Here is a 22,352-nt window from a genome sequence, read left to right on the forward strand (position 1 = left end):
CTGTCCCAACCAGGTCTAGCGTGCAGGCTTGGCGGTTGTTTGAATTTCCAGCAAGCAAGCAGAAAGCGGACGAGCAACTCAGCAGGTCGACGGCGACGGCCAGACGACAGCCAGACGACAGCACGGCCGGTCGCTCGCGGTGATTGTCCCGGTACGACCCGTCTTCATTCCCTCTTCATGGACCTTGCGACTCTTCCAACGCCAATGCTTTTATCACTTCATTCCACGCAACCCAGAATCACTTCCTCTCTGAGACACCCCTGTCTTTCTTCGTTGCTGGGGGCGCGACAGCACCTCGACGACGATATCGTTGTTTCCCGCGAACACCCATCTTCCTTGTCGCTCTAGATCCCATCTTTGCGCTTGGACATCTCTTTCGGTATCTCGCTGCGCCTAAGCTCGCATTCGTCATTCTACCCCCCTTCGCGATTTATAGCAAGCTTCACACCACGTTCCCTCCAACCAACGACTTTGTTGTTTCGGGGGAAAAAAAGAAAAGAAAGAGACAAGAGAAACAGAAAGAGTTTTCTGCGACCAGGGAGAAGAATATCATGGCGGAAAGGCGAGGAGACCGTGATCGCATAAGATCTGCGCACTCGAGAGCTAAATCCGACCGCTCTACCATGCCAGGAAACCTCGTCTCCCCGCCTGGTTCAAACACTCCTCCAACAGGCCGTACAAAGTCAAACGCTTTACATTCCGCCTCCGAACCCGTTAGATTCCGCTCTCGCCATGGCTCAGAGCCAATAAATGCAGGCGCTCTTGCAAAGGCGCTTCAGGACTTTGAAAATGTTGGCCGTCAAAGGGAAAGAACCCCTGGTAGTAGTCCGTGTCGGAAGCGACAGAGGGTATACGGCGACAGGTATGTTCTTGCTGGTGGGCCTCTTTTTTTTTTTTTTTTTTTTTTTTTTTTTTTGGGGGGGGGGTGGTAGGATTCATTCTAGAACATGTCTCCGTGAAGAACATTGGTTTGCATGATCGCGGCCATGTGTCAGACAATATCCTCGCCATGTTTTTGCGGCTCCTCAGGTACCTCTGTTCGTTGGCAAAACTAACCCTTTCCCTGTCCAGGTTTATTCCCAACCGTGAAGGACAAGACCTACAAGCAAGCTACAGCCTGTTGCATGAAGATGGCTGTCCTTCTACGCCGTCCAAGGGGAAGAGAAGACCTCCACACGGGGAAATTCATTTCCAAAAGAGTAAGGGTGCTGTCTGCAATTTGAACGAAGGTATTCTGTCTGACAAGCCTGTTGTAGCGGAGGAAGCAAACCGAACATATTCTCGAGTCCTTCGCAATGAATTCTTCGGCGACACCGTTCCACAGTCAGACCTGCACACGCTCTCACCCGAGCGAGCCAGCAACTCCCTTGATCCTACCCGTTCGCACACCCCTCCATCACATAAGGCTGCCTCATCCTTACCTCCAGCAAGCATCACGCCTTCGACTCCGAGCAAAAACCTCTTCTCCTACTCTTCACCGAGAAAGGTGTCTGGAAACCCGACACCGTCTCGAACTCCCCACAGCGGCTCCAATTTCAACGCTCATTCCGATATCTACAGCCTGTCCCCAATACGGTTTGATAGCCAGCGAATACTGCAAAGTCTGCGGAAGCAGCCAAGATATGTGAATAAGGTGCCATTCAAAGTCCTGGATGCTCCCGATTTGGCAGATGACTTCTATCTCAATCTCGTAGACTGGGGAAGTACGAACATTCTCGGAGTGGGATTGGGGTCTGCTGTCTATATGTGGGACTCCGTCAATGGCAATGTTACAAAACTATGCCAACTTAACGAAGATACCGTTACCAGCGTTAGCTGGATCCAAAGAGTAAGATCGTCCCTTTGCATCCCGTAACGATCTGCCGTTGCCGGTCACTAACTTTACGTAAGGGAACCCATCTCGCTATTGGAACAGGTAGAGGCTTTGTTCAAATCTGGGACGCGGAAAATTGCCGGCGCTTGCGGACCATGACTGGACATACCCTTCGGGTAGGGGCCCTTGCCTGGAACGATCACATTCTTACTTCTGGCTCTCGCGACCGAATAATCTATCATCGTGATGTTCGTTCTCCCGACCAGTATCTCCGTCGATTGACGGGCCATAAGCAGGAGATTTGTGGCCTCAAATGGAACACGGAGGACGGCCAACTTGCATCGGGTGGCAACGACAACAAGTTGCTAGTCTGGGATAAGCTGAGTGAAACTCCGCTGTACCGCTTTTCCGACCATACGGCGGCCGTCAAAGCTATCGCTTGGTCGCCCCATCAACATTCCTTGCTCGCCTCAGGTGGAGGCACTGCGGACCGAACCATCAAGTTCTGGAACACCGCCACCGGGAGTCTCATCAAAGAAGTGGACACGGGCAGCCAGGTTTGCAATCTGGCTTGGTCTAAAAATTCCGACGAGATCGTCAGCACGCACGGCTACAGCCAGAACCAGATTGTAGTGTGGAAATACCCTCGCATGGAACAAATTGCATCGTTGACGGGCCACACGTTCCGTGTGCTATATCTGGCAATGAGTCCAGACGGGCAGACTGTGGTAACGGGGGCGGGAGATGAAACTCTACGGTTCTGGAAGATATTCAACAAGAAAGGGATAAAGGATCACGGCCGCGAGAGCAAGCTGGCCGGGTTGACTACGATTCGATAGGTGGATTCTTCCGGTCGCTCCTATCGAAAACTGTCCTGCGCCCGCCGTCCCCTAGGGATTGGCATGCCTTCGTTCGAGCAACCCACCTGGGAGCAACAAAAGGATGGCGAAACAAACAAAATCTAACGAGTTTCCTATAAATATTTTGTGACGATCTATTCATTAATCTTTCTTCTTTGCGGGGCCGGTGTTTACTGGACATCTTTTCTTCTCTTTTTTTTTCTTTTTTTTTCTTTTCTTTTTTTTCTTTTCTTTTTTTTTTATAAATCTAGCAAGGCATGCAAAATCCCGTCATGTGTTGAGCATTGGCGATGGTCGGTGGGAGGGAGAACCTGGCGTTACTGGAGTTTAGCCCGTGTATCTATGAACTCAGTGGCTTGGAGGTTGAGGCATAATGGTGTCGTCTGGCTCGGTTGGCGGAGATCTGGGTGTATTCGCTTTTCTAACCCGTCAATGCATATCTTTCCTCGATTTTGCCTGTTGTTTATCTCCTTTTTCTCTTTTTCTTTTTCTTTTTTTCGCTTTTTTCGTCTTCCCCCCCCCCCCCCCCCCCCCCCCCCCCCCCCCCAACAATTGAAGCAGGCTGGTGGCATGGGAAATTGGAGTAATAGTTTCGCTGCTAGACTTCTACGGCAAAAGATAATAGATCTGTGCCAGCTTGCTGCTCGGAAGTTCAGCATGCAAATGACACTGTTTGAAATCCACCACGACATAAAACACCAATTCTGCCTTTTCTCTACACTCTAGCTTGCCGTCCAAGGAGAGTGCTCCCGTAAACATTATTATTTCAGTATTTCCTCGCATCCATCCATCGACGAAAAAAAAAAAAAAAAAAGAAAAAGAAAAGAAAAAAAAAAAAAAAAAACAGAGCCATGATGGGATTTGCGGCTGCGAGAGCGTCCAACGGCGCTAGGCCCGATCCGGCGAAAGCGCGCTCAACAACGCCAAGCCTTGGGAACGAAACGGCCAGACAGACAGCCAGACAGATGGACAGGAGGACAAGCTGCGCGCTCTCTACGTCTCCCTCTCCCTCTCCCTTTCGACAGCAGACAGCAGACAGCAGACAACCGGGTGTGCGCGCAACTGGCCCGTGAAACGGCTCGGCTAGGTGCAATGGCTGGGCGTCACTCGGCCGCACGACTGTCACGATGCATTTCCTCGCGATACCTGCCAGGAGCTCGTAGCTCCGTCCGCCGTACGTATCATCTGCCCGGACGCTGGAGATCGCACTGTGTCAGGACATCCCAGCTAACTTGATTTTCTTATCAGACTTCCAGAGCAGTGTCCCTGCATGCGCTGAGCAGTCCCAGCCCCTCTATCCATCTGTCGCCCAGCTCATCCGTGAGAACAACATCCCGGAATCCGACATATCCAAAATTCCCGCAACTGGACCCAAGGGGCGGCTCCTCAAAGGCGATGTGCTCTCCTACATCGGCGCCATCCCATCCGACTACCCATCAAGCCTCTCTTCCCAACTCTTCGAACGCGCACAGCTTGACCTGAGCAACATCCGGCCCGCAGCATCGTCGCCGCCACCACCACCACCACCACAACAGCAACAACCCCCAACAGCACCCCAAGCGGACCAGCGCAGGCCATCAGAAGCCCCAGCGGCCGTCTCGTCGGAACCAATCCCCGCAGAGCCGTTCGAAACCAACCTCGCCCTCCCGATCTCCCTGTCCCGCGTCCTCCGCGTCCAAAAAAGAGTCCGCTCCGCCATCGGAGTGACCATCCCTCTTTCGACATTCATCGCCCGCGCAACGGACATCGCGAATGATGAGCTGCCCTCCACGCGCACCCGCGCCCGTCAGGAGATCGCCGACCAGCTCTTCGCCGAGGTAATCGGCATCCGGAGCTCCGCGGCTGACGATCTCCCTGCAACATCGAGAGGAGACTATTTCCCGGATATCATCTCGGCGGCAGAGCTTGACTCTGCGGCCGAAGAACCCACCACCCCCGCAGCGGATATAATCGACATTCTCTCCGGAAAAGCACCCGCTTCTAATGGCGCTCGTCGCTCGCGGACAGCAGCAGAGAGACCAGTGACCGAGAGCGACTATAAGTCAAGCGTGTTCAGCCTTACTGTCCCTGCATCCGAGAGGCTCAGGGGCCAAGCTTTCTTGGAGCGGATGCAGGCTGTTCTGGAGGATGAGCCGGAGAAGCTGGTTGTCCTCTAAAAGAAAATTTCCTACGATTTTACCCTTCTTTTGATAAAAACATCTTGCTTCTCCCCGGCCGTTGACCTTTGGGTTTCATTTTTTACATGACCCTGCCAGCTTTTCCATGTATTATCCCTTAAGTATTATTTTTTTTCTTCTAGACTAGGTGTATGAACTTTCCTCAAATTGCCGCTGTTAGCCTTTTGGAGAGGAAGAAGAACAACAAAAAAAGAAAAAAACTGTGCGAGTATCGTCTACCTGTATTCTATCGACCAAAACTAGAATGGCAAGGAAAAAGATTTACGGAAAGTTTTTAACCCTGTGCCTCTCTACTGGCTAACTTAAAGCCTAGCATATGACTATGTCGTGATCTAGAACACATGGAATGAGCTTCCCCCCTTTTTTTCCTCTTTACTCAAGAACAACCACGGCAGCTACCTTGCCCTCCTTTTTTGAATTGCCATTTGGCTCTGTATGAAGGATAAAGGGGGAGGCATTGGATTTTTTTAGAACCCTGGTTGAATCCTCGGGGCACTAGCTGCAAAATTGACATTTGGACGCCCCAGAGTTGGATGGTGGAGGTCGTTAGGGGGCCAAAAGGTGAGGAAGTTATCTTTTTTTCGTTAGTTTTCTTTAGCATCCACAGTTCCTTTTTTCAAACCAGTATGCATTAATATGTATTTGGTTTATACCACCAAGTGATTTTCTTCGACTCAGTGGCAGCCGTGCACTTAGGCACACTATGTCTGTACGTATTCAGGAAATGTCGTTGGGGAACGCAAGAAAGCCATTTAGAAAAGCCAAAGTGCGTATCTCGACTCGGAGCAACGTAGTGATTGCAGCTCTCGCGTCATCAAGCGCTTTATTATGCATATCAAAAAGACCGCCCTTCAATCGGTTATCCTCTCCGGGCAGCTTGTCAGGTCCTTCGCTCGGGAAAAGACCTCCGTGACGCACGTCACTAATTTCTCCATTGATGTACAAAGCTTACAGTCAAGTTATTCCGTGAGGTTCGTAATTTTAGAGGGTAGGGTAGAGCTATACTCTCCTTGAAGACAATCAAGTAAAGGGTGGAATTAACTTCTTCAACCCCGGTGGGGGATAGGAGCTGTTTGAGGAGAAAGTCGGAGGAAGCTTATAGTTGGTAATCGTAATTCCTCCCCTAATGTCGTGGGATTTGCCCGTTTTAGAAGTGTTCTCGACTTCCCCGGGTACTTAGCTGATGAGATAGGCCCCCACTAAGGCCTTGGACAGGCAGTTGGTCGGCACCCTCGATGACAGTCGTTCAGACTTAAGGACGGGAAAAGAAAGACTTTTAATCATGACCCCCGCCCCGACTCACCAAGTTCATTCTCATTGATCGACCTGTTCCGAATGAACTGCGCCAACTCCAGTCGGAAGCCCCAGAGCGGGCTGCCCGTCTCAAAGTTCAGCATCATTCTTCCGTCAGGGAAGATCCTAAGCTGACTGCGCATGCGTTCGATGTCACTAACCCATAGCTGATTGAAGTCGGGTAATGGGTTAGCGGGACGCCATGTTATTGGGGCGACACCCTCCGCCGACGACTGCTCTTCATTGAGAGTGATGAATGCATCAACGTCGAACTCGTTATCGGCTCCATCACTGGTCTCTGAGAGTCCGTCTCCGGAGTTTTCTCCAGGCTCCTTGGTATCGACCTCGGACGCCTGGTCTGAGTCGGTACCGTCAGTCTCCGATGCCGAACTTGGCTCTGGTGTGTGGTATGAGGAGCCTTGAGAAGGCTCCCTAAAAGCATCTTCGAAAGGCATCAGAGGCCCAGCGCCACCATTTGGAAATGGTGGCAGGTTGAGCCAGGCGGGAAATTCAATTCCAGGGGGAACTAAGTGAAGTAGTAATTCCTATGCATAAAATTAGTTAATGGCAACGGATTTCAACATTATTTTAGCTCTTCGCTTACCGGGGGGGCTTCTAAATCATAATATTCTAATATTATGAGGGGCGTTTCTACACTTCGGTTTGCACCCCTAATGCCCTGCACAGATAGTGCCCCTGGTCGGACACCAGGCGGCGTTATGATCGGTCGCGGCCATGAGGTTTGTTCTACGTTTTGCTCCAAAAGCAGCTCCCTCGTTCTCTGATATCTGTTGAGCTGCATGATGGACTATGCAAGCTCATAAGCTAGGATCCGTAAGGGAGGGGGGTTGGGTGCTTATCTGTGAGAGAATGAACGAGTAGTGCAGGCGGATTGATGAGGATGTGACTTAAGCGCTGCGGTAGGCGGGTGAATGGGGTGAGATCAAGGGAGCGGGAAGCGAGATGAGAATGGATACGGTTGGAGAAGAAAGGGAAAAAGAAGACGGAGCAAGGAGCAGGTGTGATTTATATCAGGAGAGAAATAATGACTCTCTCCTGCTGCTGTCATTTTGACGACATTATAACTCAAATATATCAAAGGAATGAATAGGTGGTGGCAGAGGGGTCCAAAGAATCGCCTTGATGCTGTTTATGAACGTCAGTATCCCGATAGCGAATCAGCCCAGAGACTCATCTGTCATCCGTAGTTACGGATTTACAAAGGGAGTCATCGCATGACAGTGTGTCAACGATTGTTCAACAAAATATGTACACCAGAATATGAGCAAGTCCGAAAATAGGTTTGGTGTACTTGGTACCAAAGCATGAGGTCAAAGTGACGTTTCCTTCGTTGGAAAGGTGTCCGTGGCGCACGCACCGGCTTTCGTTGGATGCGACGGAAAAACATCGAGTAGACACGCTGGCTGCTGCGAAGATCATGTCGTACCTCTGTCGTGGATACCCTGAAAGAAATTTTCGAACTTTGGTCCAGGCATCGACTGCCCAAATATACAAAGTTCCCGTTCGATCAAGCAAAAAGCTTAAGTGAAAACAAGCTTTCTGCCAGTAAGGGAGAAGGTGGGGATAGGATGCGCAAATATCTCATGTCGGACATAATAAAAAGGAAAACATCAACAAAGGAAACAGTAGAGAGTATTTGCATTATCAGCTATGTAGCATGGTCCCTAATCCAGACTCATGTTGAGAGGCTTTGGATTAAAAATTCTCTGTGAATGACCTGGAAGCTGGAAGAGTTCATCGTGAAGTTCCTCTACGATTCTCCAGCTTCTAGGGAGGATAATGGATGCCAGAATGAATCGCATATACGACGATATCAACAACTAGTTTCCTCAGGGCGCTGGCCTTAGTTGTACTTTGGGACGATGTACGAAGCCTGCGCTGTGGTAAAAATCTTGCATTTGGCAGTCTGGAAGATCTTGAACAACGCCAGCCTGTTGAAGCTGGCTGTTTGCAAACAGTCGCCCGGAAGATAGGCGCGTACGAGCAGACAAAAGCGAGAGATCCACCGGGAAACACAGTTTTCTTCCTCTGACAGGCATAATTTCGTCTTCTGGGCTTCTTGGAACTTCAAGAAACGATTCTCGACGTTCCAGGCCAGGAATGCGGAGTTGGGAATAGGGGGTATCTAAGTATCCAATTAGACAATAATCCATCGCAGCCCGGAGCGAGAAGCTTAACATAATTCGCATGGCTTTCAATACCCCCGGTTGTATATCAAACTCTGGAATGCTAGTCGCTCTGGATACAAGGAGTCAAGACTTCCATCAGTAAGGGTTTCCACCACCTCTCTCCTCCATAGTCATACAAACATGTGGCAAGTCTGTACTCAACATAGTCAGGATAAAACCCACTATGCTCCCAGTCCACAATGCCTGTTATCTTCCCATCTTTAATGAGGATATTCCATGGAAAGAGGTCTCTGTGTGTGGGCACAAACTTCAACTGACTATTCCTTCATAATTCTGTGAGTGTCCTTCTCCAGTTACATTTTTCGGACGCGTTCTTTACACAGGAAAGATACCATTCATTGAACTTGGCCTCTGAAATTGAATGGTCCCATGAACTTTGTCTTGATACCTTTGTATGGGTTGCGGGTAGTGGTGATTGACACATCCAATATATGTGCTGAGTGCATGAGCTGAAAAGCTTTAAATGGTCTACAAGCTGTTCCCTGATTGATGTGTGTTGTTGGTTGTTCAATGTCGGCCAGGCCCTGTCCAGTGGATCGCCCGGCACAAAGTCAGCAAGCATTGTGATCCAATGGCGGTCGACTTGGTGGCATTCCCAGACAGTAGGAGCCAAGAGGTTCTGAGAATGCACATAGGCGATCATGTCCGCCTCTGACTGCCAGAAAAAGCCCCACGGTTTTGAATTTAATGGCGACAGGGTGTCCATCTAGGGTGTTGTGGCCCTTCATAACGCGGTTACCGAAATACTCGTATATTGCTTCCCTGTCCAAGGAACCATCATAGTGGCGTTCAGAAGGGCGCCTTTTGGACTCGCTATTATTCTGCGGTCTGAACTTGTTAGCTGGGATTGGAATGAACTGGTACTGCTAACGACACTCAAAATATAGCTCCAAACAGTAGACCATAACAACGTAGGAGATACCGCAAAATGGTGTCTGAAGAGAAAGGGGCAGGTTTCAAAGGCTATTTTTTGAAATCAAGGGAGATATCATGAATAATTCGGGGGTTAGGCAGCACATCACTCTGCCAATGTAAGAACCGGCACACTTGGGCAGCGCTCGAAGGGATGAGCGCGATTGATACTATTCAGCAACTGTATCTAAATTAGCAACATACCAAAATCATGGATCTCTGATTTCCTTGTAGGAAAGGGTTCTTTACTTATAAACATTGATCAATTTGAAAAGTATTCAATAAAAAAATAGTGGAATCAGAGAAAGTATTTTTATACATCAGAACACTCCGTACCTGAGTAATCTCTGCTCCAGCAGCCATTCCTCAAACCTTTGTTCTGAATATGGCTGACTTCCAACAGGTGGACTGTCCACCAAAGGGCGAAATCTCCGGTTCGGCTCACCATATCGTCTGTTGAAGAGTAGCGGCGGAGGGAAAATTGGTGTACGGAGTACTCGCAGCAACAAATTGAAACGCCATCACCGGCCCAACTTCCCAACAGTTCGAAAGGAAAGGTCAAAGTCAAAAGTACAAACCTCTAGGATATTTAAACAACGCGAAAACCAACGAATCCCGGGGGGCATAGCCTGTTATTAAAAACTGATCGTTCTTTTCTTTCTTTTATAATACAACAAGAGAAGAGTAGGAGAGATACAAGAGAGAAAATTTAGTAGTGACGCGTCTTGTGGGACTGCTAAACAGAAGAGGCCAACTTGTCACCTCCTTATAAAGCACTTTGTAGCGCAACTTTTTGCAAAAGAAGCAATTCTGAGGAGAAGGTCCCCAATATGTCCAGTCTAAAATCCGCCGTTTGTCCTTTAATCTTTACGTATGCAAAATGTTCTTGAGTAAACAACCTCCTCGAATTCACGAAGAACTTCCAAAAAGCTTGGCTCGTCTTCTTTAGCGGAGCCTTGAAAAAGGCCATCTGCGAAACTGCGCGCTCGGACTCCCACCGCTTCTGAGCTGCAGCACGGCCCTCTTCACTCATTTGGGAATGAGGCACGACCAGCTGACGTGAGAAGGAAATCTGGTCCGGCGTCGCAATGATTTCTCGCTGCCTGAGAAACGGAACCATCCTGCGCACTTTTATCGAGAGCTGGGTCTGCTGTCGCTGTGGTCGTGACGCCGTGATTGAAGCAATAAGGTTACCTCCCCGCCGCAAGAAGACGGTGCCCATAGCCGCCATGACTACGCATATGCCAGCAAATGTATATTCCTGCCATTTGGCAACCTGCATAAGGGGATCGATGGAGGTTGTGTAAAAGTTGTAACCGGCATACAAATAGCAAAACGTTGCGACAGACACTGCTCCGAGTATGTAGCTGCGGTGGGAAGGAGCTTTGAAAATCTCTACAGGGCCGGAGGCCTGGGATATTTGGAAGTTGAACTTGCGGAATCGCTCATCGGATCGTGTCGAGGGTGGGGATGCGGGTTTCAATCGGAGTGCGGCGGACCCTTTAGGGGTTGGGACAGGCTTCGCAGACGCAAGGACATCCCGTTTACCAGATGAATGCCTTTGGAATACCCTGCAGCTAGAGGAAGGGTCCCTCCGTAATAGGCGAGCGAAAGGGTGAAGGCTAGCACGCAGCGAGAGAGTCCGGGGAAGCATTTTGAGACAGCAGCTACAGACAGCACAGGTCAATCACACAGTCAAAAGGGTATTGCATCTCAACTAGTAGTCAGAAAGGAAGGCCAATTGGTCGCTATCTCACCTCCATCTCCCTTGGGCTTCTGCGTTCTGCTGTTCGGTCTGTGACGAAGAAATCTACTCGATGTATTTAGCGACATTGACTAACATTCAACGTTCCACTATTTGCCTAATTCAGTATAATCTGGTGGATAATCTTAATTCTTAGTGTAGTTGGTAGTGAAAGTTAAAAATGTTCATACATACTGATATCTGATATTCAGAAATGATTTTTTGAATGAATTTGTTTTTGGAAGTTTAATCAAGAAATTCAACGACAATTAATCAGCTTTAGTAGCTAACTATAGGTCAAAGACAGGTTCTATCAGCAAAAAATGTAATTATTTTGCATAATGTATCCTACTGCATTCTTTCTGAGTTAAACCCCTTGATAACTATTGGTTATATGGGGGGTTTAAAAAGACTCTCTACTCCGTATAGAATCACTCAATGCCTTCGTCCCCTCATTGGCGATCACTGTGCAAAGTGTCGTCAGGTTATCACTGGTATCCTCAAGAGCTATTAGGATGAGGTAGAAACCTTTTTCTCCCTTTTTTTAGTCAGAGCGGTGGAAACATCATTGTTGGCTGTGGTGTTGTTCTATGCATTTTTAGATGTTGCTGCATATTATCTCGAATTCATTGTAATTTAACTACAACAAACAAAATCTTTCAATTATTCACACTTATTCTTGACCTCCTGAGAAACATTAGAATATACACTTAAGGCCGCCAGCTTCCATGTTGCCTTGTTTATAAGTTGCAATTTCCTCATAGTTGTCAATGTACCATTTCTTTAGAATTGAGCGGAAGCATTCACGATGGGCTGCTACTTACAGAACTGATGATTAGACCTCCCAACCCGGGGACATTCAAACAAAACAACCGACTGACAAGCCAAACTCCTTAGAATTTGTGCGAGATCAGCTTATTGCGCCACTCTTCTCCAAACGTAGCCTCGCATATCTCTGCAATCTCCTTCGCTACCTCATTGCTTACGTCCTTCCAGGAGCCGTCCATGTGGGTGGAATCTAAAGGCACGATCTCCAACCTGTGTCCTACCCAAGCACCTCGACAGCGAGTGCCCCTCTCAAGGTCATCGCATACTGTAGGTAAGGTATAATGAGTTGTACGGAAAGTCCGAGCAATGATTACACTGCCAAATCCCAATATGTCAATGAACGGGCCTCGAACGTATTCCGGCTTCAGTGCAATGGCTTGCGCAGAAACAAACTCGCGAGTGGTTAAATTCCGCAGAACCCACGGCTTATCGGTCGGATAAAATGATGCAGGTCTGGGATTTATTACCTCGGGTAGATCCTGTGGGAAACGACACTTCAAGCCAAAAACATGCCTCGACAAGACATCCGGGAAACTGAAATTCCACTCAGGTGTACGCGAGTTCATTGGATTTGATCGCTTAATGAGAATTGTCTCGTCCCATTCTTCATCGAATATCCTCAGCTTGTTATGTTCAGAGTCATCCAGGAGTAATCGATCGTCCCCACCCACACAGGTAACCGAAGCGCCCGCCCAAACGCCTAATAGCTTAGCAAAATATTTCGTAATTATCGATTTGGAGGTGCCCCAGAAGTGTCGACAAGTAAGACCGAAGCGCAATATATCATGAACGTCGAGGAAACCAAGAATCGTGTAGTGAATTTCGATTGGCAGGGTATGAAATCGCGCAAAGGGCCCATGGGAAGACTCCGGAAGCTATGATGGAGGAATGGGCCTGGCAAAAAGGAAAACAACCCAACAAGCAGAGTCATTGAATATCAAACCTTCAAGCCTTCCTCCCAAGAAGTGTGCAAACTTCCATCCGGCCCAGTTGAGACAAGTTGGAAACCCTGCTCTCGCGCAGTACAGCAGAAGTACTACCGTCCTCTGTTGCGGACAAACAGATTAGCCATATTGACTTGACAGTCGGAGTGCTATTGATGCGGTCCTGGCGGAAGTCAACTGTGACCCTCCGGGCGCGGCACGTGATCAAAACTTTTAAATCAGATTCAAAATCCTCAATTAGTGCTTCATACATTCCAAATTCTATATATTTTGGACCCTTTATATATGCATTGTAAATCTGTAGTTGATCTACAGTTTCAAGCTTGCAATCTGTGGTTCAACAGGTTGTGTCAGATAAACATTTTCCAACAGTTGCCCGAAAATCTCATTTTTCCGGTATGGACGGTGATTAGAACGCTGGTTGGAGAAACTGTACGGGCGGATCTTCAACGTTTGACAATTATGAAGGATGAAATCTACATGATTGAGCCGTCGAAAAGTCTTTACCAAGCAACGAAAGGTTTCCTAGCCTGTTACAGGACACAATATTATGAATAAGGCAAAATCCCTCTGCCCAAAATAGCCAGTGTGAATGCAGCAACAAATTGGCAGGACCTTACTTTAACTCTGAGAGCACACTAAATAGATTTATTGTGGGTGAGGTTTCCGAGTTCAAACTGGGTGATTGTGTCATCATATGCCTTGATAATTGGATCATATAAGCGGTTTGGGTCTTGGGGAGTGCCAACAATAAGACCTTTGTCATTGTAAGGAAAGGGAATGTCTCGTAGGACCCGACAAAGCGGTACAACACCACAGAATTTTGGAGGGAACTCCCTCAAAATGAATCCAAATCCCAAAGGCCAGGACCTCCGAGACGTCTGGGATGACTTAAGTCAGGGCCAACGACAGAAAATCATACTACAATTGAAGTCTTATATAGTAGAGCTACGCTCGATCAAGGGCACCTTCATCGATTCTGTTGACGGCACGTATTGCGAAGACCCGGTCTTCTGCGCTGAGCTTGGCGGGTTTAGTCCTTATAAAACTGAAGCGGAATTCAACGAAGGCCTCATCAGAGCGATGAACCTTTCACAACAAAACACCAGGGTCGACCATGTGACCAGGCTCGTCAGGGCGTTACCCAAGCATGAGATCGTGCTCACCCACGCCGATTTTTCTCCCCGAAACATACTCATTCGCGGCGACAAGGTCGTTGCCATCTTGGATTGGGAAATGGCGGGCTTTTATCCTGCGTATTGGGAATATATCAAAGCAATGTACCATCCTGACTGGCAAAGCGGATGGATCAAAGACGGCGCAGTCGAGAAGAACTACGACCTTACCACCTTGAGCATGCGGTTCTGCTACACATGCAGGAAATCGTCTTCTGACCGGAAATACCGTTATTATTGCCTATTCAACGGACTGAAGATCAATTTCATTTGGAAGATATCAAATATAACGCAATACAAAAAAGACAAAAACAAAAACAAAAGGAAAACAGACAGAGAAGCACCGAAAACAGTCCACCGCGCAATGTCTCCTGCCTCGTCACGTCACAAATTCCATTGCCTTCGCTTTACCCCCATTATCACCCGACACGCAATGTACCGCGCCCCTCACCATATCTCTGACAACCTTAACCTCACCACCGACCGGCCTCGATTCCACACGCATTATCGTCTTCTTGACTATGAGTTAGACGAAAACATTATTCGGCTTCAGGCGCTTTCCCCCTGACTTGTAGGCCCAGAACCACAGGTTCCACAGCTCCCAACGCTGGCACTACCCCCCGAGGGTAGTGCAGAAGCGCTGGACATTGCCGCCAGCTCCTCCCGCGAGGGCTCGACTTGACTCTCGTAGTGGGCCTTTGTTCCCGGTGGTACAAGGCTTTTTCCTTCGAGTTTTTCCAGGACCGCTACGGTCCAGCGCTGGCATCGCTGCATCGGTACGGCCTGTGCTGCCGCCTTCACTTTGTTCACGAAGAGATTGCGGACCGACAAAGACTGGCAGTGCTTGCATGGATCATGCCAAACAGCCCCGCAGAGAAATTAAGACCTTTCTGTCTTACCACAACGCAAGAAATTCATCAGGAAGACAGAGAGTTTGTGCTGAAGATCATGAAGCTCGATCCCAGAGACCGACCAACTGCCGGCCAGCTCCTGGAAGATAGATGGTTCCATCAACTCAATTACTGATCGACCAGGATGTACTTGATTTAACAACAAGAACTAACGCAAGGTTCCAACGTTCGTTCCACTGTTCCTCCATTGCTCAAGCATCCAATTAGATCCCTCCTCCTGTACGCTCAAATGTTGGTGATTCCTCCCATTAATCTACTCTCTCTTGACCGGGAAATGTACGCTCCTTCCTTCTCCTTTATCAGGACGTAGAGTTAAGTGTTCGTATTCTCAGGTGATTTGACCTTCGCTGATAGGACATGACCAGGTCGATATTGGAGGTCGGAGAGGAAGAGTCAGCCAACACTATAGAAAAGAGACTTCATTAGGTATATAATGCCCGAGAAACGGGCGGATTAGGAACTAGTATATCAGTAATCCCTTTGTCTAGGGGCAGCCGGGACACTTATTGGAGTCCTGTGTTCCTCCGAACATATGAAACCTTACAATTTCGAAAGGGATCTGCAGTTCCAATATATAAGGGCAAAAAAAAAAAAATAAAATAAAAACAAAAATAAAAATAAAAATAAAAATAAAAATAAAAATAAAAATAAAAATAAAAATAAAAATAAAAATAAAAATAAAAATAAAAATAAGAAATGAAAAGACAGAAAAGAAACAGGCATTATGGGGGGGTATCTCAGACTGAATCGATCGAACGCTTCAAGAATCATGACTTTGCATCCACCGTCGTCAACGCACTTGCGTCCTCTTGGGTAGCAGCCAGCTGCCCTTCCAGCCTAGACGATACATCGGAAGCCGCTTTACCTGCATTATCCGGCATCCCCACAACTAAATCATCGAGACTCTTAGGCATGCTACCATTCCCATCAGGAGTGATTGTCCCGTCGCTGGATGGTTGCCATTTGCTGACATCTTTCTTGAGCTGCTCCAGTTCATTCTGGAATCGCTTACCGAAAACATCAATATAATATGTCGCTCCGTTGTAGATACTCCACGAAAACACGACGAACAGGAACGTCCCACTAGCCCAGCGATACCAAAACCACAGCGGACAAGGGGTCAAAGTTAGAAGAGCATAAGTATATTGAATCAGCATGAATGCTGGCTCTTGTAGGGCTTCAGGTAAGCTGAGAACAAACTTCCCGATCCATGTTTTGGCGTATGATTTGCGTAACCATGTAAAGCTAGTTGGCCGGCCGGCGGCAATCTTCTCTCGCCGTCGCACTGTAATGAGAAAATGGTACGACAGCTGCCACACTGCGTAGGGAATGGAAGCCCAGAGCATCATGGCCCCAAGAGAGTAGTGTTCTGGCGAGCCCGGTGCGCTGAATTTGATATTATACGCGGCGGGAAACCGTTTCAGCAGCGTGCCAGGTGGTGTCAGGTGAACTATACAGTGGAGGGTCACGGGAGGCATGATGTGGATAAACAGACTAGCTGGTAATTAGCCCGGCTCAGAGAAGATGGAGGGCAGGCAAAATACCTTGTGACTTTGTCCAGGCTATGAAATACCATAGAGTTCCTCCACATCGCGATTGCGACTGCGTTGTTACCATAGGCCAGACAGTACGTGCTCAGGAATAGCCGCTTGGATCGTGGAAACACCCACACACTCAGGACCGTCAAAAGATTGACAAAGTAGCAGAGATCGGCCAAGAAATAATGATATCCCTTCTTGTGGTAGGTATAGAAGCGGATCGGCATGAAATAAAGGATTTGGAGAGTGAACCAGTAATGGAAATAGGTTGGATACGCTCCGATGAGGTATCCGCTGATAAAGATGTTGAGGACACCGGCGATGAACGAGAGTTTCTCGCGAGCGGTCACCGTTGCGGTGTCATTCCATCGGGCGCCGAGTCGTTCAACGGAGTCCTTCATTCGTCTTCGATATTTCTCCAGCTGCTCGTCTGAATTCGGGACTCTCTTCCGCCATTCGCCAACCACCCTCTCCTTCGCCTGCAGGCTCGTAGATTTGAACTTCTCTTGCTGTCTCTTCACCTTTTCCTTCTGTGCCGTCAGGGTATTCTGCCATTTCTCGAGCTTCTGAGGAAGAGCCAGATTACTGAGGAGGTCGAGCACCGTAAGCTTGTCCAGAGGAGGAAACGGCTCCCAATCCTCTTGATAAGAATTGCTGCTCCCCGACGAAGACGACGAAGTTCGCGTAAGCTCATTTGAATTGGACGACTTGCGCACGTCAGCACGGCGTTTCAACATTGCCTGGACAGTATCTGCCGACTCCACCACCGCATGCTCGTCACCAACGTCGGGGTCGGGTTTGCCTCTAGGAACGGAAGCTGGCTCCGACATGTTGGAGGTTGTTTCTTCCATAGGATTTCAATGTTAAGTAATATGCAGCTAGCCGTTTGCTTTTTCAAGGCTGGATGCAGCGTGTTGACATCTTTCGAAACCAGATAGGTCAGCCTCTCTGAAGTTTGGTCAGTGGACGGTGACATCACTCACGAAGCTTAAGGACAGCTACCACAAGGGGAAGAGGAGCTTGACCGGCCTACATAGATAGGGTGGTCTCGGGTTGAATTAGGAAACACAGCATCTCAGTAGATAAGACAGTCATATTCACCCGAAAGTATAGCGGACAAGGTGTCGGCGAGCTGCGAATTTATAGTCAAATATTACGGTGTTCCATGTGAGACGCATAAATTTCTGGGAGGGACGTGCACAGGTGCGAGCTCGTGGTTGGCTTTTCCCGTCTAGGATAAAGCACTAGTCCGTCTTAGGCCTAGCCCAGAACTCGAGCCCAGTAAATGCCAAGACACTAAATCCACACGTGATATAGTCTCATGTGATAGAAGGTATTATATAAGCAATTCTGCCACGTGATCGTCCGCTACCGCGTCGCTTTTCCCGGAAGACGCGCTTTCGGGGGTGTAGAGGTTCGCAGTTGAAGTGACGGCCTCGAGATCCGCACGTCGCACGTTGCTGCTGCGCCGGAATCAACATCGATCTGGGGGCTGCCTTCATTTTTCAATGCGCCAGTGCTTTCCCTAGTCTAGCGATCTCGATATTTCTCCCCGCATAGGCGGCATTAGCAGGATGGGGAAGTTAATTCGCCTAGAGCTTTTCAGTAAGCTTGCCTCCACCTCGTGAAAGATGCAGACACTGATCCGATCTCGATACAGATTTCAAGTCCTACAAGGGCCACCATACCCTTCTTTTCGGCGATGCCTATTTTACTTCCATCATTGGGCCGAATGGCTCCGGAAAATCAAATTCGTTGGTTGCGCTACCTGCCCGATCGTCGATATGTTGCTGATATTTTAAAACAGAATGGATGCTATCTCCTTTGTCCTGGGAATCAAATCGTCGCATCTCCGTTCGACGCACCTTCGTGACCTCGTTTACCGGGGCCGCGTTTTGCGCCACTCGAAAATAAACGACGATGGCTCGGCAACAAAGGACGCGGAAGAACCCGAAGTAGACGGGACGCAACATGACGGTGTGGCCGACGAACCGGCCGAAAGGAGCGATCCCAAGACCGCCTGGGTCATGGCTGTCTACGAAGATGACGCCGGCGAAGAACAATACTGGAAACGCTCCATCACGAGCCAAGGCGTGAGCGAATATCGTATCAACAGCCGTGTTGTGACAGCACAGCAATACAATGAAGCCCTGGAAGCCGAAAACATCCTTATCAGAGCCCGCAACTTCCTCGTCTTTCAGGGTGACGTTGAATCCATCGCGTCCCAGTCTCCAAGGGACTTGACTCGATTAATAGAGCAGATCTCAGGAAGTCTTGAATACAAAGCCGAATATGAGAGGTTGAAACAAGAACAGGAGGAAGCTTCGGAAAACCTGAATTACCAGTTGAACCGACGTAGAGGGATTAACTCTGAAATTAAGCAGTACCAGGAACAGAAGAGAGAAGCCGATAATTATGCCAGAAAAGCCGAAGAGCGCGATGAGGCTATTGTAACGCACATCTTGTGGAAACTTTTTCATTTCCAGCGTCTAATCCAGGAGTCAAGCGTCGAAATACAAAAGCATCAAGATGAATTGAAGGAATTCAGACGCGGCGTGGAAAAGTACGAGCGGAAATTGGAAGACGCCAAAAAGAACCATGCTCAAGTTGGGAGAGACGTATCCAAAGTCGAGAAGTCTATCAAACTGAAAGAGAGAGAAATTGAGGATACCGCGAACTCCCTGGTCCCTGTCGACGAAAAGATCGAGATTACCACGAAAAAAATTGCGAGATACACCTCTAGGATTGCGGAAATCGCCAAAGAATCCGAATCTCAGTCGGCAACCGTGAAGCAGCTTGAAAAGGACCTCAAGATTGTAGAAAAGGCTCAGTCTCAGTGTGAGAGAGAGTTACAGCAGGCTGCAAGCATCAAGGGAGTGAAATTGAGTGATGCTGACCTTCAGGAGTACAATAAGCTCAAGGAAGAAGTTAGCAAACGCTCATCTGCGACACAGATCAAGCTCGACAACATGAAACGCCAGAAAAAGACCGATTCCGAGACTGTTAACAGCTTAAAAAGCAACTTTGAGAGTTCTGAGTGGCAAGCCAAGAACCTTCAATCCGATATAAACAATATTCTGGAGCGTAAAAGTAGCATACTTGAGACCATCGAGCTTACCAGCAAGGATATCGATCAGAAAAAGAAGGAGCTGAACAACCTCACCTCAGAGCGTCTGAGAGCGGCACAGATGCGAACAGAACTCGAAGAAAAGCTTCAAGTTGCTCTCAAGAAGTTATTGGAAGCCGACAATGGCCGTCAACAAAGTGAAAAGGAATTACGTACCAAGGAAATGATCTCAACTTTGAAACGTATCTTTCCTGGCGTCAAAGGCCGCATCAGCGAGCTATGTCAGCCCAAGCAGAAGAAGTATGCGGAGGCAGTGAGCACCGTGTTGGGCCGCCATTTTGATGCTATTGTTGTCGACAATGAGAAGACTGCAAAAGAATGTATTCAGCACCTTCGTGACCAGAGGGCTGGGCAGGCAACTTTCATTCCACTGGAGACCATCCAGGTCAAGGCGCTTAATTCAAACCTTAAAGGGCTACATCGGGGAATGCGCCCCGCGATTGAGACCGTTGATTACGACAACTCTGTGTCTAGAGCAATAATCTACGCCTGCGGAAATGCTATTGTATGTGATGATTTGGACACTGCAAAGTATCTGTGCTATGAACGGGGTATAGAGGCAAAAGCCGTGACGCTAGATGGTACAGTGATTCACAAGGGTGGTCTCATGACAGGTGGTCGCGGTCCATCGCAGAAGCATTCTAAGCGCTGGGAAGATACTGAAGTTTCAAACCTGCACAAGCTAAAGGACAAACTCATGAGCGACCTGAGCAATCTTCCAAAATCACACCGCAAAGGAGCCGAGGAAGAGACTCTCCAAGGCCAGCTTGCCGGCTTAGAGCAACGCCTTGCGTACGCGCGTGATGAACTACAAGCCCTTGAGAGGAATTTACAAAGCAAGTCAAGCGAGCTGGACCACGCCAAACGTCAAGTAAAGAGCGTCCAGCCTAGATATCGGGAGAAATTGAATTCGCTCGAGGAGCTCGACAGATCTATCGAGGAACTTCAAGAGTCTGTTAGTGCTGTCGAAGATGAGATTTATCGGAAGTTCTGTAGCCGTTTGAGATATAAAAATATCCGTGAATACGAGCTGCAGCAAGGCGCTCTTCAACAAGAAGCCGCGCAAAAGAAGCTCGAATTCGCAACTCAACGGAGCAAGATTGAGAACCAGCTGAGCTTTGAAAAGCAGCGACTTCAGGCAACTGAAGACCGGATAAAGGGCCTTCAATCGCAAGAAAGCCGTGATCAGGATATGATCGAAGAGCTTCAGGGCGAGAGAGAAACAATTCAAAATCGTCGTGATGAGCTAGAGGCAGAACTAGATCTTCTCAAAGAAAAATATGAAGAGCAGAAAGCTCTCTTTGCCCAATCAGCGGAGCACCTGAATGAGCAGAGACGTGAAGCTACAAAGAGAAGCAAGAACGTCGAAGGTACTCTTAAGGCCATCAGCGCTTTGGAGAGCGATATGCAGCGACACTCATCGGATAGATACGCACTACTTCGACGATGCAAATTGGAGGATATTGACATTCCCTTGGAAAAGGATTCCGCCAAGTTGGACCAGCTTCCTATCGATGATCTTGTTCAGACGGACCGCGATGCAATGGAGGTTGACGAAGATATTACAACAGGCACTACGCGACCTCCAGCTGTGCAGGACTACGGTATAGAGGTAGATTTTAGCAGCCTTGGAGATACATTAAAGGAAGTAAGTAGCGTCTGCTTTGTTGTGGTTGCAACATTGTCTAACTCAAATAGCAATCTGATGATAAACTCGAAGACGAACTGCAAGACCGAGTTCGGACCCTCAATAGCGAACTAGACAAAATGGCGCCAAACATGCGTGCCATGGAGCGCCTCGAAGGCACAGAAAACAAACTTCGCAGCATTGAGAAAGACTTTGACGAGGCCCGTAAACGAGCTCGTCGAGCCAGAGATGACTTTGAAGACGTAATGCAGAAGCGTTCAGAGCTTTTCAATAAGGCGTTTTCGCACATTTCTGAACAGATCGAGCCTATTTACCGCGACCTAACCAAGACTGAAAGTTATCCCATGGGAGGTAAAGCGTAAGGAACCCATCCATCGATTCCACTGTTCATTCATTCTTCCCCCTCTGGATCCATTGTCCGCTATTCTGACCTTCGCACTCAGATACCTTGACATCGAAGACTCCGAGGAGCCCTACCTCGATGGCATCAAATACCATGCTATGCCCCCGCTCAAGCGCTTTCGAGATATGGAGCATCTTTCCGGCGGAGAGAAAACTATGGCGGCGCTCGCCCTTTTATTTGCCATCCATTCTTACCAGCCCTCGCCCTTTTTCGTTCTTGACGAAGTCGATGCTGCTCTAGACAATACCAACGTGGCCCGCATCGCGAATTATATTCGCGACCATGCAGCTCCGGGCATGCAGTTTATCGTTATCAGTTTGAAGACGGGTTTGTTCCAGAATAGCGAGGCATTGGTGGGCATTTACAGGGATCAGGGTGCGAATAGTAGTAAGACGCTGACTTTAGACGTAAGTGGCCAATCAGGTTTTGCTTTTATGTCTTATAGAGCGATTGGTGCTAACGTGTGGTCTGCCCTTGTAGCTTCGAAAATATCGCTGAATGTGAATTGACTCTATGTTTGTTTCATGTTTTACCCTGTTATGCTTTGATTTAATATATACCTGCTCTGTGCCTCTACGTGTACTTTAGGGGATCGAGATGACGTCGACCATGGATATGAATTTATTCGTCGTGTTTCCAGTATTATCAATGATTTCTTACCGTTGAGCTTCTCCCTCAACCTTTCGCGACAAAGCGGTTAGAGGATTCTCGTAATGATGCCATGGCTAACCGAGAAAAAGATCGTGGGGATTAATTCCATGCAATGAGT

The 22,352-nt window shown here is 48.2% G+C and overlaps 9 protein-coding genes across 9 annotated transcripts; 5 read left to right on the forward strand and 4 right to left on the reverse strand.

Moving 5' to 3' along the window:
* Positions 1 to 481: 481 nt before the first annotated feature.
* CDH1_1 (substrate-specific activator of APC-dependent proteolysis) lies at positions 482 to 1,855 on the forward strand (the record flags this gene model as incomplete). Its single annotated transcript, XM_066125784.1, has 3 exons — positions 482 to 862; positions 1,072 to 1,199; positions 1,257 to 1,855. The coding sequence occupies exons 1-3, from the start codon at positions 552 to 554 to the stop codon at positions 1,853 to 1,855; spliced, it is 1,038 nt and encodes a 345-aa protein (XP_065981868.1). The 5' UTR covers positions 482 to 551.
* A 113-nt stretch (positions 1,856 to 1,968) lies between these two features.
* On the forward strand, positions 1,969 to 2,652 carry CDH1_2 (substrate-specific activator of APC-dependent proteolysis; the record flags this gene model as incomplete). Its single annotated transcript, XM_066125785.1, has 1 exon — positions 1,969 to 2,652. The coding sequence occupies one exon, from the start codon at positions 1,969 to 1,971 to the stop codon at positions 2,650 to 2,652; it is 684 nt and encodes a 227-aa protein (XP_065981869.1).
* A 1,113-nt stretch (positions 2,653 to 3,765) lies between these two features.
* PDX1 (pyridoxine biosynthesis protein) lies at positions 3,766 to 5,121 on the forward strand (the record flags this gene model as incomplete). The annotated part of the gene is made up of 2 exons (XM_003067983.2): positions 3,766 to 3,847; positions 3,922 to 5,121. The coding sequence occupies 2 exons, from the start codon at positions 3,766 to 3,768 to the stop codon at positions 4,827 to 4,829; spliced, it is 990 nt and encodes a 329-aa protein (XP_003068029.2). The 3' UTR covers positions 4,830 to 5,121.
* A 651-nt stretch (positions 5,122 to 5,772) lies between these two features.
* Positions 5,773 to 6,945, reverse strand: D8B26_008207 (uncharacterized protein; the record flags this gene model as incomplete). Its single annotated transcript, XM_003067984.2, has 3 exons — positions 5,773 to 5,945; positions 6,154 to 6,688; positions 6,748 to 6,945. The coding sequence occupies 3 exons, from the start codon at positions 6,943 to 6,945 to the stop codon at positions 5,773 to 5,775; spliced, it is 906 nt and encodes a 301-aa protein (XP_003068030.2).
* Positions 6,946 to 9,652: 2,707 nt separating this feature from the next.
* Positions 9,653 to 11,085, reverse strand: D8B26_008208 (uncharacterized protein). The gene is made up of 2 exons (XM_003067985.2): positions 11,023 to 11,085; positions 9,653 to 10,932 (listed from the first exon to the last, which is right to left on the reverse strand). The coding sequence occupies exon 2, from the start codon at positions 10,917 to 10,919 to the stop codon at positions 10,032 to 10,034; it is 888 nt and encodes a 295-aa protein (XP_003068031.2). The 5' UTR covers positions 10,920 to 10,932; positions 11,023 to 11,085; the 3' UTR covers positions 9,653 to 10,031.
* Positions 11,086 to 11,724: 639 nt separating this feature from the next.
* D8B26_008209 (uncharacterized protein) lies at positions 11,725 to 12,529 on the reverse strand. Its single transcript, XM_066125786.1, has 2 exons — positions 11,834 to 12,529; positions 11,725 to 11,766 (listed from the first exon to the last, which is right to left on the reverse strand). Exon 1 carries the CDS (start codon positions 12,401 to 12,403, stop codon positions 11,903 to 11,905), a length of 501 nt encoding a protein of 166 aa, XP_065981870.1. The 5' UTR covers positions 12,404 to 12,529; the 3' UTR covers positions 11,725 to 11,766; positions 11,834 to 11,902.
* Positions 12,530 to 13,624: 1,095 nt separating this feature from the next.
* Positions 13,625 to 14,555, forward strand: D8B26_008210 (uncharacterized protein; the record flags this gene model as incomplete). Its single annotated transcript, XM_003067986.2, has 1 exon — positions 13,625 to 14,555. One exon carries the CDS (start codon positions 13,625 to 13,627, stop codon positions 14,522 to 14,524), a length of 900 nt encoding a protein of 299 aa, XP_003068032.2. The 3' UTR covers positions 14,525 to 14,555.
* Positions 14,556 to 15,540: 985 nt separating this feature from the next.
* D8B26_008211 (uncharacterized protein) lies at positions 15,541 to 17,256 on the reverse strand (the record flags this gene model as incomplete). Its single annotated transcript, XM_003067987.2, has 2 exons — positions 15,541 to 16,361; positions 16,412 to 17,256. The coding sequence occupies 2 exons, from the start codon at positions 17,254 to 17,256 to the stop codon at positions 15,635 to 15,637; spliced, it is 1,572 nt and encodes a 523-aa protein (XP_003068033.2). The 3' UTR covers positions 15,541 to 15,634.
* A 584-nt stretch (positions 17,257 to 17,840) lies between these two features.
* Positions 17,841 to 22,224, forward strand: SMC1 (Structural maintenance of chromosomes protein 1). Its single transcript, XM_066125787.1, has 6 exons — positions 17,841 to 18,010; positions 18,066 to 18,159; positions 18,213 to 21,180; positions 21,231 to 21,538; positions 21,624 to 21,990; positions 22,064 to 22,224. Exons 1-6 carry the CDS (start codon positions 17,980 to 17,982, stop codon positions 22,079 to 22,081), a joined length of 3,786 nt encoding a protein of 1,261 aa, XP_065981871.1. The 5' UTR covers positions 17,841 to 17,979; the 3' UTR covers positions 22,082 to 22,224.
* Positions 22,225 to 22,352: the final 128 nt, after the last annotated feature.

This window comes from Coccidioides posadasii, chromosome 5 (assembly GCF_018416015.2).
Source record: "Coccidioides posadasii str. Silveira chromosome 5, complete sequence".
Classification (NCBI taxonomy): Eukaryota; Fungi; Ascomycota; class Eurotiomycetes; order Onygenales; family Onygenaceae; genus Coccidioides; species Coccidioides posadasii.

Coding starts and splice junctions, on each gene's coding strand:
- D8B26_008209 (XM_066125786.1), bottom strand. CDS start 12,403: ATGAACTCGCGTACACCTGAGTGGAATTTCAGTTTCCCGGATGTCTTG.
- D8B26_008208 (XM_003067985.2), bottom strand. CDS start 10,919: ATGCTTCCCCGGACTCTCTCGCTGCGTGCTAGCCTTCACCCTTTCGCT.
- SMC1 (XM_066125787.1), top strand. CDS start 17,980: ATGGGGAAGTTAATTCGCCTAGAGCTTTTCA. Junction 18,160..18,212: donor GGCTCCGGAAAATCAAATTC/GTTGGTTGCGCT, acceptor ATTTTAAAACAG/AATGGATGCTATCTCCTTTG. Junction 21,181..21,230: donor TTGGAGATACATTAAAGGAA/GTAAGTAGCGTC, acceptor TAACTCAAATAG/CAATCTGATGATAAACTCGA.